The 14806-nt window shown below is 41.4% G+C and overlaps 1 protein-coding gene across 1 annotated transcript in view; it reads right to left on the minus strand.

Moving 5' to 3' along the window:
* The window catches only part of COL22A1 (collagen type XXII alpha 1 chain), a 54762-nt gene extending 40799 nt beyond the window's left edge, over window positions 1–13963 (minus strand). The window contains exons 1-9 of the mRNA XM_066317439.1: window positions 13914–13963; window positions 13475–13510; window positions 11186–11248; window positions 10055–10108; window positions 8794–8835; window positions 6881–6913; window positions 3383–3436; window positions 2850–2903; window positions 1752–1805 (exon numbers count right to left, since the gene is read on the minus strand). Of these exons, the coding sequence (XP_066173536.1) occupies window positions 1752–1805; window positions 2850–2903; window positions 3383–3436; window positions 6881–6913; window positions 8794–8835; window positions 10055–10078 (261 nt within the window). The 5' untranslated portion in view covers window positions 10079–10108; window positions 11186–11248; window positions 13475–13510; window positions 13914–13963. The remainder of the gene's footprint in view (window positions 1–1751; window positions 1806–2849; window positions 2904–3382; window positions 3437–6880; window positions 6914–8793; window positions 8836–10054; window positions 10109–11185; window positions 11249–13474; window positions 13511–13913) is intronic.
* Window positions 13964–14806: the final 843 nt, after the last annotated feature.

Here is a 14806-nt window from a genome sequence, read left to right on the forward strand (position 1 = left end):
AAGAATGTTGATTTATCATAAAATAAATTTAGGTCAACAAAATAAGCTTTGTTGATAAATTCACCTTTCTCTGCTGTGGGGAACAAAACCTGAAAACATTCTTTTACAGTAAACAGGTGAAATAGCCTAAACCATCCAGAGTGTATAGTTTTGAACTGCAAGCCTTTATCCATTTGCAAGTCAAAGCTTTGTAGCATGAAAAAGCCCAAAATTTTTAGGAGACATCAAAGGACATATATTTGGGGATTTATGCCCCCATAGAGATGTATGTTTGGGGTTATCAGGCTATATTTAGAGGTTTCATAGAATCATAGATTTGGGTTGGAAAGGACCTTAAACATCATCTGCTTCTAAACCAACCCTCTGTCATAAACAGGGACACCTTCCACTAGAACGGCTTGTTCTGGGCAACCCATGCCAGGGCTTCACCCCCTTCACAGGAAATAATTTCTTCCTAATACTATTTTAAACCTACTCTCAGTTTGAAGCCATTCCCCCCTGTCCTATCACTCCATGTCCTTGTAGAAAGTCCCTTCCCAGCTCTGTTGTATTTCCTCTTTAGGCACTAAAAGGGACTCTAAGATCTCCCTGGAGCCTTCTCTTCTCCAGGCTGAACAATCCAAATCCTCTCAGCCTTTGCTCATAGCAGAGGTTTAAAGGTTTCCTCATTTCTATGTTATTTACAATCACTCGTCTATGAGCCCATAGAAACACTCAGAGCAGCAGCAGTCTGTAAAAGGATGGCAAGAAAAGAGAAGGTGCCTGCAAATACCTGCATTTCCATGTCATTAACATCCTCTGAGCCACCAGGTTATACAAAGAAATAAAACCAAGGAATGGGTTTTCATGGAAGCAGGATGGCTTTTGGTTTTTTTTTTTGTTTGTTTGTTTGTTTTGTTTTGTTTTGTTTTGTTTTCTCCTCTCCAAAATACTAAGGGGTCCTTCAACCAAGACTGAAAGACACCTGAAAACAAGCAGTTCATGGTTTAGGTTCAAAGTACTCCTTAGGGACAATGTCTAAGCACAAGCCCAAGAAGGAAAATCATGAACACAAAGGTGGAAAAAGAAATTTCAGCGCTCCAGGATGACTCATTTGGATTTCTTATTCCTTCCTTCTCCTAATTGCAGTCATCCCCTCTCTCAATCATTATTTCAAACAGTTCTTCAGTGTTTCTTCCTTCTTTGCTTGCAAAGATAGCCTGTGCCCTTTTATTCAGCTGCAAAGATCTCGTATGCTCTCATAATAATAAAACTGGACAGGAATCCTTTACTGTTCCTAAGCACACAGACAGACAAGAGCATGACTCTCCACAACAAATACCTCAAAAAGGGGTGTGGGACAAGTCTTCTGGATGAGCCGGTATTAAAAAAAATAGCAGAATTGACAGTGAAGCCTAAAAGCAGCCATGATCAAAACCCAATTCCTGCTGCTGCTGAGCAGTGAGCTCCCTGCTCCAGCTGGCTGCCTGAGCTGGGCTGACATTGCAATGCAGTCACACTCACTCAGAAAAGGGTGTTTTGTTAGGCAGCGAGAGATTTGAGCAGGAAAAGATGCACAGCGCTGAAAGGGGCATTGATCTGTTTGGTGCAGATGGTCCTGTTTGCCCACAAACAGCCTCTTCCAGCTGTGGATTAGGATGTGCCCTGTGCCCAAGCAGCCTGGGACTGCAAATCCACAAGCTGTTGATGTCAGTGTCCCTTCAGGTGTGTTACTGTCAGGGGAAAATGCTACAAGGGAAGCAGTTACTCACAGTCTCTCCAGGGGCTCCAACCTCTCCTCGGGCTCCTTTCTCTCCCTTTGCACCCTGTGCAGGAAGGAGAGATACCAGCTGATTAGACATGGAAGGAGACCCCCTGCCAGACAAAAAAGCTTCAAGATACCTGAATGTGTACTAGGCAATGGTTTTTGTTAACCAATTCACAGAGGAGTTAATGGCTGAGGAAATAGCTCCCAGTTCTCTATGCAGCAAGCAAACTATAAAAAGAAAAGAACTATAAAAATAAAACCCTGAGACTTAAGAAGAGTTACTAATGACTGATCAGCTCAGACACTGTTTCTCAGCACAGGATGCTGAAACCTGCAGGTATTCATTTGGGTGATGCTGAAACCTGCAGGTATTCATTTGGGTGAAACTCCTTCCTATGCTCAGGATAGGAATTTCTGCAGGACAAAATCTGCTCACTGAACTGGCCCCCATAGTAGACGTTAGTTAAAAGTTGCATGGCATTACTGTGCTTTTTTTTTTTTTTTTTTTTTTTTTTGGTTTGTTTTTGAATGCTCAGACTGCTGTTAATCTGTTTTAGGTGTTCATGCCCAAGTATTGCTGATCGTATAGGTTGGGCACAGCACATATGATGGCAGAGTTAACACCAATCCATGTTGAATGGAAACACCTCAGTGTTGATTGGAAATGTGTTTGTGTGACCCATAAATTTTCTGAAGACTGTTGAGATCATAGAGCCATTTCACATGAGCCATTGCTCACTCCAGGTCAGATGAGCTGGGGTTGAATCTGACAGCTCTGAAATGTTTTGAAAATGTACTGCAGTGACCTGTGGTTTGGTAGCAGCAGTACAAGGTGCCCTCTTGAAGGGCCATGAGGCTGGAAGAAGTCTTTCAGACAATACTGACCATGCAACAAAGACACTGTATTTCTGACCTGACTTTCCACCTGTTGTCCTGCAGTCTGACAGAAGTAAATACCTCTACAGAACTCCCTGAACTTATGACAGTGAGAAAAAAAGAAATGGGCTGCTGGTGCATACAGGAGGCATTGTTTACAGTGATACAGACCCTGAGGGCACTCCACTCTAGTCATGTCAAAGATTTTCTTTAAAGTCCCTCTTACCTGTACTCCTGCAGGTCCTGGCATACCTTGCTCACCTGGGACCCCAGGTAATCCCTGCAAAACAGAGGGACAGATAAAGGAACTCCTTCCACTGAGAGAAGGAAGTGTGATTTTTACAGAGGCTGTCACTACACAGGGCTCTGTCTCTTCTGGGAGCTCCATCCAGAACAAGAGAGTCCAGAATTACAAATGCAGCACCCAAATGCACAGTTTAGCTGGGACACGTCACTTCAAAATCCCGTAATAAATCCTGCACATAAATTACTGCCAGCCAAGCTCTGTCTAGCAAATCCTATAGTCCTCTTTTTAGCTACTAAAGGTCAGAACTACAGATTAGGTGCTTAAACTCCAGTAGTCACGCAGCTTCCTCTACAGGCAGTACAAAGATAAGCACCACTGTGGCTATTTCTGACGCGAGAAGCATCTCAACTACAGAAGGAGCATGTCCCACCCTCTCCCTCCAAAACTGACCACTCTCATGTCCTCTCCTTGCTAAAGTTCAAAGCCTTAAAGAAACACTTGGCTGTACTTACAGGTTCTCCACTCATTCCTCGATCTCCTTTGTCCCCTTTTGGTCCAGGTTCACCCTGATATAAAACAAAGACAAAGAGAGAAATAAAAGCTAATTCCAGGGCTGGAATTCACACTAGTCCTGTTTACTAAGTGGGCTCTTTCAATCTGTTATCCATTTCTGACATAAAGTAGCTTCTTCAAAGGACTTTGAAGTCAATGAGTCAAAACTAAATGCTACACTAAGACATGGAAAACACTGTCTAGATTTCTTGGTCTGTTCTAACACAAACTGAAAAAACATTCAGCTTAAGAAGAGAACATTTTGCCCTCATGCAGAAGAGGCGCTAAGAATATACCCAAAATCAAAAAATCAATCTCTAACGTTTTAAAAGGCTACATGATGTGACCAATAGTAAAAGCACCAGTGCCATTGCACTACCTCTCTGTAGGAACACAGCCCTAATGTCATCCTACAGTGATCCCAGATAAAGAAAGTTCCCTATTCCACCTAAAAAAGAGAAGTGTTCAGTGATCATCTGGAGCATTTCCAGAGGTGTGCACTGCACAGCTATTCCTGATCTCTAGTTTTATTAACATCTCCATACATTCATGCAGCTTCCTCTTTCTCCTGCAATGTCAGTACATTTTTCATGCACCACCATCACTACCTAATAAGATTAATTTATTCCTGTTCTTCCTCCTAACAGTAAATTGAATATGCATTCAGACAGAAGTTCATCAGCTTTGTCCTGTGGTCTAGAGCAATAATCAATAAATCCATATTTCTGCTTTTTATAAATTGAAAAGGAAAGCACACAATTATGGAACTAGCTGGAATATAAACCAGGCACTACACGAATACTCACATTTCTTTATTGTTACGAACAAATGCATTCAGGCAACAGCAATCATTACTTATTCATTATTTAACATACCAAGTGTTTCAATTATGCAATCAAGGAAGAGTAAGAACATCAGTGATTTAAGCTACACACACAAGCAAGGAATAGTGATCAGCCAAAATGCAGAGCTAGACAAATAAGCTTGAATTTTATTTACGTCTGCTATTTGCCAATCGTTTCTGCAACACCTGGGAATTCACAGTCCATTTTCAAATGATTCTCTAACAGACAAAATAAGTGTAGCTGCATAAATATTACTTATGCTTGCTTTTATTATGCATTATGAATAAATATTATCATCTGTGATAAATAATGGAAGGAATTTTACTCTACAAGTAGCATCCCATTTGATTGACTTTTAACCAGGCAGTCCCTGATGCCATCTAGTGTCCTTCAGAAAGACATCAGGATCACCCAAAGCAGCTCAAGCAAAGGGTCTAAAGCTGCAAACCCGTATGTTTGTGCCTGGAAGTTGTTTTGTGTAATGACATTTCAAATTCTGAAACTCTTTTGAGAGAGCAGAACAACAAAGCACAGACATAGGTCAGTACATCTTGTAGGCAGGGATGGTGCTACTGAGTGGATGTACATTACCAGGGAAAACAAAACTGCAAAGGGAAGAAGTAACACAACAGGTAAAGGGGGAAAGTTTTTAAGGTTTTCCTTTCTTCCATTTTTTCCTTGATACTTGACTTGCACAGGCAGTGCAAAATCTAACAGCCATAGACATGGGCAAAGGAAGAATTTCTTTGTAGATTCATACAGTGGTTTGGGGAGGATGGGACCTTAAAATAATTTCATTCCAACCCCTCTGCCATTGGAAAGGATGTCACCCACTAGACCAGGTTTCTCAAAGCCCCATCTAATCTGGTCTGGAACATTTCCAGGCATGGGACACCCACAGCTCCTCTGGACAACCTGTGCTAGTGTCTCAGCCCTCTCACAGTAAAGAACTATTTCCAAATTCCTAATCTGAACCTGCCCTCTGACAGTTTAAAGCCTCTGATCATCTTTGTGGCCTCCTCTGTATTTGCTCTAAGAGATCCACGATGTCCTTGTTTCAGGGGCTCCAGAGCTGGATGCAGCACTCCAGGAGAGGTCTCACCAGAGCAGCGGGATAGAATCACCTCCCTCAATCTGCTGGCCATTGCTGCAGCCCAGGACACAACTGGCTTTTGTTAACACAACCCACCATCAAATCTGCCTGTGAGTCCTTTCAAGTTTGCCGAATCCATAACTCTCTCCAAGGCTGTTAACACTGCCTGCTAGTGCTGCCCACTGGCAGCTGCTCTTAATCCACTGCCACCCACTTCTTACCTACCCCTCAGTGCACAGAAAAGACAGTGACAGCTGACAGCTGCCACCAGCCTGGCCCAGAAGAGGACCTAGAGCTTTCCTGACCTGCTCTCAGCAGTGTCCCCCCATAGTCTCAGTTATGCCTCAGTAATTCCTGTGCGACTTAAAGGAAAGAAAGAGCAGCTGGGGGTTTGCTGTGCCCGGTCACAGTGAGACACAGAAGGCAAAGTAAGGAGTCACCTCTTTTTTTTATTGCTTTTGCCTCTTTCCAGCCTTCATACCCAACCACCACTGTGGTCCCCTCCCTCCATCTCCAAGAATATTTCATGATCCAAACTGACTAGCCTAAATATATATGAAATAGCTCCCCAGTACAGTACAACACACACTCAATGGGAAGCAATGGCAAGGATTGGTTTTTGGAGAGCACATGACAACTGTCAGCACCCTGCTGGTCCTGCCACCTTTGTAGCATTACCTGTGACACTCCCCTAAGTCTCATCACCCCCTTCTAACACTTTAACTTGTACACCTGCACATCTAAGGTAACTATTCTTACCTTCCCTTCTCCTCCCTCACAGTGCTATGTGCAGAGCTGTGCTGTGGCAGGTGTCACCACAGTCGTTTTGCAAATGGGCCAATCCCAGCAAATGGAACAGCTGACACACTTCAGGCCTTTTGTTTCTTACTGTCTTGCAGCTCATTTACAAAAGCAATGTACTCAAAGCAAAAGAAAAAACTCCTTCTGTAACCATAGCCCTACAAAGACCACATAAGATGTCATTGCTCTGATGTTTCCTTAGAGTGTCTATATATAAGCATAACCCTTGAGCAAAGGGAAAAAGCAAGCCAAAGAAATCTTGTCTCTTTTTCTAGTACTACTTCATATCCCTATTTCCTTCCCCAGCCTCTGAAGAGCCTGGCATACATGTTTTTTTCTAATGGCACTCCTACAGCCTACCTCTACCATCCTTGAAAGTTTCTGATCCATAACAAACTTATTCACAGATGATGTTATGCCATTTAATTTCCACTAGGTGCTGCAAATGGGAACTAAATCTTCATTTTAAACTTGGTTTAAGAGGCTGGAATAGCACGTAGCTCTGTCCCAGCCACAGCTGGCTTGACTGCTGATCTTACCAGCACAGCTTTGGACTTCTCATCATAGCTGGTTACAGTGATGAGGATGCCCAGAACCAGACTCAATCTGGGTTCTTTACTGAAAGCATTTAAATAACACAAAAAATACTAAGGGCTGTGTGTCTATCAGATACAAAAGGGGATAAGCCAGAGGCCATATTTATTAGAGATTTTACTTACAGGAATCCTGGGATGGGGGGTGAAGAAGGCTGTCTGAAACAGAAACCAGAGTGTTAAAAACAGGATAGCCTATTTTCCTTAAAATACAATAGCTGATATATATTCCTGTCCTTACAGATTGCACATTCCATACATCCTTAAGTAGGTTTATAAAAGAGCAACCCATTGTAACATCTGGGTGTTTGGAAAGTAGCCCAAAAATATCTCATCTCTCCCCGAATATTTGATATATGAACATAAACTCATGACTATCCTGTGTATACTACCATGATGAAAAAACAATTTTTTTTACTGCTAGCAATCTCCAGCTCACTTTTCCATTTTCTGTATTATTAAATTTCCTGATACCATGATTGAGCTTGGGGTGTTCTCCCTCTGTTTTGTACCATTTACATGACATCTCAATGGGAATACACAGTCATTCTGAAGGAGTAGCCACCAAAAGAAATTACAGTTTTGTAAAAAGTGACATTATCTTTTCTCAAAGTTGATAAAACTTTGAAGGAAAAAATAGACTTTGATGACATGAAGACATGTCAAAAGTATTACCTCCTTTTTAGAGCTGAAACAGTGTCCTGGTTCCAGCCTAGATCAGTGGGAGGGAGCATTGCCAGGACATTGTGTTATTCAATGACATCTTATGCCACTTCCAGGGGTAGAAGAAAGGGGCTCTTTCTCTCACTTTGGAGAAGGGAAGGACGTTCCTTTCAGTTGGAGAGTGAGGCAAATGCAGCAGTGGGATATTGCTGGTCCTGACTGGAGGGAGCATTTTGGGTGGCATGGCTGCAGTTCCACACTCCCTCTTTTGTCCACTTTTATTATTAATATGGTTGCTGTTATTGTTTGCTTTCTTATTTTATTGATGTTTCCATAACTTGTTCTTCCAGTCCACAATCCACAATCCCAGCCCACAATCTTTGCCTTTTGTGCCTCCAGGTCTCCTCTCTGGCACACGTGAGTGGAAGAGGGAAGGAGGGGAAGTGAGTGACCAGAGGATGGTTTTGGGGTCTTGGGGCCCTCAGGGATACTAAATTGGTGAATACCACTCCTAAACCATGACAAATAGAAATTATTTGTCCCCACAAACAAAGGAGGCTTGAGCAGTGGCACACATCTTCTCCATGTCCAGCCATGTTGTACTTTGTTTGTAAGCTGCTTTCTCTGCCTTTACTAACTCAGATTCATCTTCGGTGTTGTGACTGAGTCATTTTTGTCTGATACAAGTGGAGTCTTTCTGCACAAAGCACCATGAGGGGTTCCGGCATAGACTGAGGCCCAATTAATGGCGGGAAATAAATTACAACACCTTCGCCATTGCTGCATCAAGGTCTTTAGGCACTTGATTTTCACCAATAAATCTTGATTCAAATTTTCTCCATAATCTGTGAATGAGGCAGCTGTATCCAGCTGTGGTGAGCAGAGTTGATGAGAGGATGTGTGCCATGTCTTGGAGGATCTATGACTGGCATAAGTTCTCCAGTTGCAATGATGGTGCTTATTCCAAGTTGCTCAAGGTTTTCTTAGAGGAACTCAGGTTTTCTTAGAGGAAACTCAGAGGTCTGTGTATTTACTTTCAGTGGGTGCTGATCTAATCACCAGTGAACTTCATGGTAATTTCACTCAGGCTCCCCAAAGTAACTTTGCATCTTCATTTTGAGAGCAATAAATCTATGTATTCTTGGTCTGTTTTTGCAAAGAGGCAGAGGAAGGTACAACCTTACCAAGAAAATAAAACTACCAAATACACCTTGATACTGCTTCTTCAAAACATAAAGGGATAATCTCAGAGTAAATAGGTCCCAAAGTTTCTGCAGAGAAGTAAGAAACTTGAAAATTCTTTCTAAGGAATTTATGCAGAGGAAGTGTAGTGATGCTTTGAATATTGTTACAGCACCAAATACAATCTTACTTACTGTTCCAGGTAAGCCTGGGGGTCCAGGGGAACCTGTGTCACCCTGGAGAGAGGAAAAAATGTAACCAAGTACATAAAAAGTTTCCCAAATAAAACTCAACATTATAATTTAGAAGATGCAGCACTACCAGCTGAGATGTAACCCAACTCCCCAGCTCAGTGACACTTCTGGACAGAATTTTTGCAGTACTTGCTTTGTTGCATGCAGGATTCTCATTCTGTTGTCTTCATCCCCCTATGATTTTACCATTGATCTGACTTCACAGGTTGATGAATTTCTAAAGTTGCCCCATCCAGTTTAGGATATGGAGTTTATTTGCTTTTTAAATTAAAGTTGACCAAAAGTCTTGATTGAAAAACATATTTTCGCTGAACTTCTTTCATTGATTAAAAAAAATAAAAATCTGTTTTCATCAAATATTTCATTGCTAAATCCAGCTCTCCCCTAATTTTGACTTAAAACTAAACTGCTGCTGCAGAATCTCCTGAGCTCTGGCATTGATCTTCCTGTGGGCTGTGCTCTAAATAAATCTGTCCCCTGACACTTGGAAGCCAAGAACTACCAACAACATTTGTTAACCCCTCAGGTACAGGAGGTTCAGGTGCTTCACTGATGTCAGCAGAACCGCCCATGAAAGAATTCCCACTTCCACAGGTGGCGAAAGTCACTGAGGACTGATGGAAAAACCCATATCCTGAATGGTACTGCCTCTGTAATGGGGGCAGTTTTTCCCACTACACACCCGCAAGCAACTTCAAGGTCAGTGATTCTTCTTCACCTTCATATTCACAAGGGTTGAATGCAAATTTTGGTGGACATTAGCTTTGTCTACCTCTCACTTTCACTGAAATTAATGATGATGTGATGGCAGAAGCCTAGACTGTTCCTTACGTTACTGTTCTATCCCCTACAGACAAGCACAGAAAATGTTTTAGATTTTAGTTCCAGGCTCATTTGTATCAGCCAATTAAAAACTGAAAAAATGAGAAAATTTCAACAAAATAAAATAAATTTAAAAAAAAGAAGAAACAGAAAATTTTCCTTGAATTAATGGAATTGTCCTTAATTTCATCAGATTTCATTGCTCAATAAATAATTGTCTCCATCCCACACAGAGCTATTTCTGCTGCTTCTCTGTAAAGTTCAGCTAAAAGTGTTCCAAATTTTCTAGTCATCCTCAGGTAGCCTCCTGTATCACTTCTCTCTGTCCCTTTGTTTTCCTCCCATGTCTAAGAAAGATCATGGTCATTTCATGACTTACTTTTTCTCCTCTTTCACCTTTCATTGCTGGGAGACCATCTCTTCCTTTTTCTCCCTAAAAGCAGGGAAAGGAAAGCAAGAAATATGCACATTTTGATTTGAATGCATCAGACTCACTAAAATATTTTGCACTCTCGGTTAACTTACCTGCCTTCCAAGATGTAGAGCAAGCAATTAACAATGTAACATTTTGAAGATGACTTCAAAAATTCACTATATTTTCAAAACCAATGAATATCTCTTGATTTCACAGAAAGGAAAGCACCAATCCTAAAATAACTTGTTTGTAGAAGATCCTACTGCCTGATGCAGTTACGAAAAAGCAGAAGGTTTGTTTCCAATTGGAAAAGAGAGGCAGCAAAACAGCAGTTAAGACCCAGAGTGAATATTCATATTAATATTTTGTGTTTGGGTGGGAAGGTACCTTAAAGACCATTTAGTTTCAAACCCCTGCCATGAATATATTCTGTATCCTATGCTCTACAAGGCACATAATGGAACAAACTGCATGGAAAAGCCTCAATTGATTTTTGATCCTTCTTGATTACATTCATGCATGTCATCAGTCATCAGGATTACAGACCTCACTTATGTGGCTAAATTCACTGTCAGGCCCCTGACCCAAATATTTCCTGGTATGAAGATGTCTCCAGAGTTCTGCAACTCCCCAGAGGAAGCAGTAGACACCAGGACTTGTGTAGAATTTAAGCCAACAGAAAATAATTCAGCCACCTGCAGCCTTTTCCAGAGCTCAGTGACAAGGCCGATTAGGTAATTTTTTGTTGTTCTCAAGATTTTTTAAATGTCCTTAAATCAGGCAAGTAATTCTGAAAGGGAGTTCTAAAGAGAGTCTAACATCTAGAGCCCTAACATTTTCTGCTGCCTCACAAGCAACACGGCACAGCTCTTCACATTTAGGACAGACACTGTTCATTAGCACCTCTGTGTCAATTTGGAACAGTTGCTAAGCAGGGAATACCTTTTTGGGTACTTGGTAACCTTGCTGGTTGCCAATCAGCTGCTCATCACAGCCATCACACTAAGGGACAACATCATCTAGGCACACTTAAGGTAAGTCCTCCTGATGCTAAAAGGTGAAAAGAGGATCAATTTGTGGCTCAAAGTCACTCACCCGGTCTCCTTTTTCTCCCCTCAGTCCAGGTAAGCCCCGAGGACCAGGAAAACCTGCTTCACCCTGAAAATAAAACAAAGTGTGTGAAATCTGAATGCTAAGATAGACCCTGCCTGAGTTTCTCATGAGACTGAACGTAGATGTAGTTTGCTGAGAAAGAATGAGATCAGTTTGATTATCAAGTAATTTCTTAAGGTTTTTTAAACCATTACTTGTAAAAGCAATTAAGACTTCCCTGGTTTTAGGCTGTTAACTGATACCACAGAATTTAGGATGAATTTCCCTCATGCTGCTCTATAGGCAGGACCAAGAAAGCAAATGAAAGCAGAAAAAGAAATAAAATCTGACTTTTTTTTCATCTTTATTGATCTGGTGTAGTCTGGAAGTGCAAAAACTGCAGTGTATTAATCTGAATGGTACAGATGTCACCAGATAAACAGATCTAGAATTATCTGAGTGCCCTACTGCACATTTGGATTTGTTTCTGTTTGAACATTATCTTTAAATTTCTGCTTTACAGTACTTCTTACTGGAGTAACTATGATCTCTGTGTCATATGGTTTCTCCTAAATATATCAAGTTTTCTCAAATTTAGTTCCCAGTTGACCCAGTTAGTAATCTGAAAATAACCATGTGGTTTCCTATTTATAATTCTTCTCTATCTGAATTTATAGTGCAATATCATGAAGGAGATCAGTCATGGAGAGGACTCAAATTCACTAAGTCTTGTGCCAATACTGAACTAAGAAAAGGTAAACCCTGCTCTAAAGAGATTATCTTAAGTACAGGGAGAACAAAAGATTATCATGGTAGAGGTGCAAAGGGTTTGTAGACAAAATCAGGTGAGGAACAAGATGCTGTGATAACTGAGGATGGCTAAGAACATTCAGGTGATGTTGGGAGAATTTTACAGAAAGTGGCATTTGGTGACAGATGGAGTGGTGCTTTCTCAGAGCCATTGTGGGATCCTGGCTGTCATGGAATCATAGAAGAGTTTGGGTTGGAAGGGACCCCAAAGATCTTCTACTTCCAGCCCCCTATCATGAGCAGGGACACCTTCCCCTCAACCAGGTTGCTCAAGGACACACCAATCTGGCCTTGGGCACTTCCACAAATGGAAATAACAGTGAGATTCTAGTGATTCCAGAGATTCAATCAGAGCATCTAACAGAGGAGAATTTAAAGGGAAAATAAAAATATGGTGTAAATTTGGCTTCTGAAAAGGTCTTGAAGCAAAATATCAGTGAGTTTGTATGAGTTCAAGGACAGAAAGATAATACAAAACAGCCAAAGTGGATTTGTTAAAAACTAATCATATTAAACCATCCAGTTCCCTCCCTAGACATCAAAATTAAGCAGACAAGAAGAAAGCATTTTTCTGATGTATCTTGATTTTAGTAAAATATCTGACATAGGCCAACATGATGTTCTCATCTGTAACCACAGAAATGTAGTGTAGAATGGTCTCCGGAGGATGGTGTATAACCGAATGAAGAAACAGCATTCATATACCTGCTATTAGCAACTTACTGTCAAAATTCAGAAGATGTATAAAATCCTCTCAGGGAAAGCACTATTCAACTTGCGACAGGAAAGAGAACATTTATGAAGCATGTGGAGAACTTCACATAGTGGAGAGAGGGGCAAGTGTCTTGGAAGATGGTGTTAAAAATCCAAACAGCCCTGTGTGAGGAGATGATTCAGACCAAGGGACAGTGTTCTGGTTGGGGCCTGGCCCTTTGCTTCACTTGGACCAAGCCTGTCTAGAAACTTCAAGCCTGGTAGTTTGCTTGCCCTGCTACAGTAAAATGACATCAAGGAAGGGTACAGAAACCACTCCTCCCTTGGAGCCTGATGAAAACTCCTGAAGAATGATTTAGCCATGTTGTGGTGACTTCGCCTTTCCTGGGACATCAGATAAGGATACTTTCCTGGAAACTGAGTGATACCTATCAGGCATATTATAAGGACTTTTGGAATAGCACCACTACAGTCCAGACTCACAGGGTGGGGTAATTGTTATTAACCTAATGAGTGCCTTATCTCGATAAACCTCAATTTGTGCCTCAGACTTGTAGCCTTATTCCGCCAACCAGAGAATCATTAAGGTTAGAAAAGACCTCTAAGATCAACCAGAAGTCTCATCCATACAACTGTTGCACCTTCAATCACAGATGCAAATGACATGCACAGATCTTGTCATTGGCAAATGGCTTTGTTATCTCATGTGGTCACTTGCTATTATTTTGACAGGTAGAGTTTGCTGTTAAGGCTGATTTTCCTGCTCACCTGCTCACCAGGTTGGCCACGGCTCCCTGGTTCACCCTGGAAACACAAAAGCAAATCTGTAACATTGTAAGGACTTGACCCTTTGGTAAGAACACTTTCTCATTAGCAAAATGTGATCTCTTCTGGTCCATGTTGTTCTACCTACATCCCAGAAGGCTCTGAAATTGCCTTTTTGATGGCTAGAGAACGCAGACTACAGGGAGCCAACACAAGGTCTAGGTGAGACCTTCCTGCACACTCAGGCTTGAAAGAGGAGCATCAAACAAGCGTTGGTATTTTGGAACACCATGAAAGTCAGTGAACCCCATTTGCTTATCATCCCCTTATGTCTCTAACTTCAGAGGAATCTCATTCTACTGACTTCAGTATTACACCTTGGTTGTAATCACACCTTGGTTGACTCAGTGGATACAGCACACTGTGAAATACAGTCTCTTACCTTAGGGCCAACTTTTCCAGGAAAGCCTTCCTCACCCTTTTCCCCTCGTTCTCCCTGCAGGAAACACAAGAGGTCAATACACAAACTCCTCTGGTGTTTGTGCAGCACATTTGCAGTCAATGGTGAGGAATATTTTAATTCAGCTCCTCAGGATCAGCTTGAAGGGGTAAATGGAGCCATATGAGAATATGCTTCCTGGAATGTTTTTCCATCCTAGTGCCATTTGCAATCACATCTGCAGAACCCTACTGTAGAATTGCAGCAATAACACAATCACTGTTACATTAAATATGTCCATAGTGAATTATCTGGGAAAAACAAACAAACAAACAAACCACCCTCCACTCAGTTTATTCAAACTGTGTGTGGTTAGAAAGTTAGAAAGTGTTTAAAAAAACATAAAATTTTGGGACTAGGGCCTTGGTCACTGGATCCATTATTTAAATACTTTAAAACTGATCTTCCAATGTGGGTGGTGTCAGCATGGACAGCAGAGGCTGCAGTGGTTGAAATGTGGCTACAGAGCTGTGAAGTGCAGTAAGTACTACACAGAAGTGTGGATAAAATCCAAAATTTCAAATCAGACAGATGTTATGGGCTGCAAATTCCTCATCTTTATTCATCAATAAATGGAAGTTGGGGACTCTGCTAGACCTGGGAACAAGTATCAGAAGCATGAAAACTTCTGCCAATGCAATCTAAGGCAACAGATGGTTAAGAGCTGTTTTCTTTAATATAATCATCATCCCCAAAACCTAATTTGGCCTTTGTAGTCAAACATGGTACATTTCTTTGAGCCTCATTTGTAGGGGGATGAGAACTCAAGTGTCTCCTATCTCGACATTTACTATCTCCCTTCTCCTAATGCAGAGACAATGGAGGGGACAACTCCC

The sequence above is a fragment of the Sylvia atricapilla genome, chromosome 1, assembly GCF_009819655.1.
Source record: "Sylvia atricapilla isolate bSylAtr1 chromosome 1, bSylAtr1.pri, whole genome shotgun sequence".
NCBI classification, from domain to species: Eukaryota; Metazoa; Chordata; class Aves; order Passeriformes; family Sylviidae; genus Sylvia; species Sylvia atricapilla.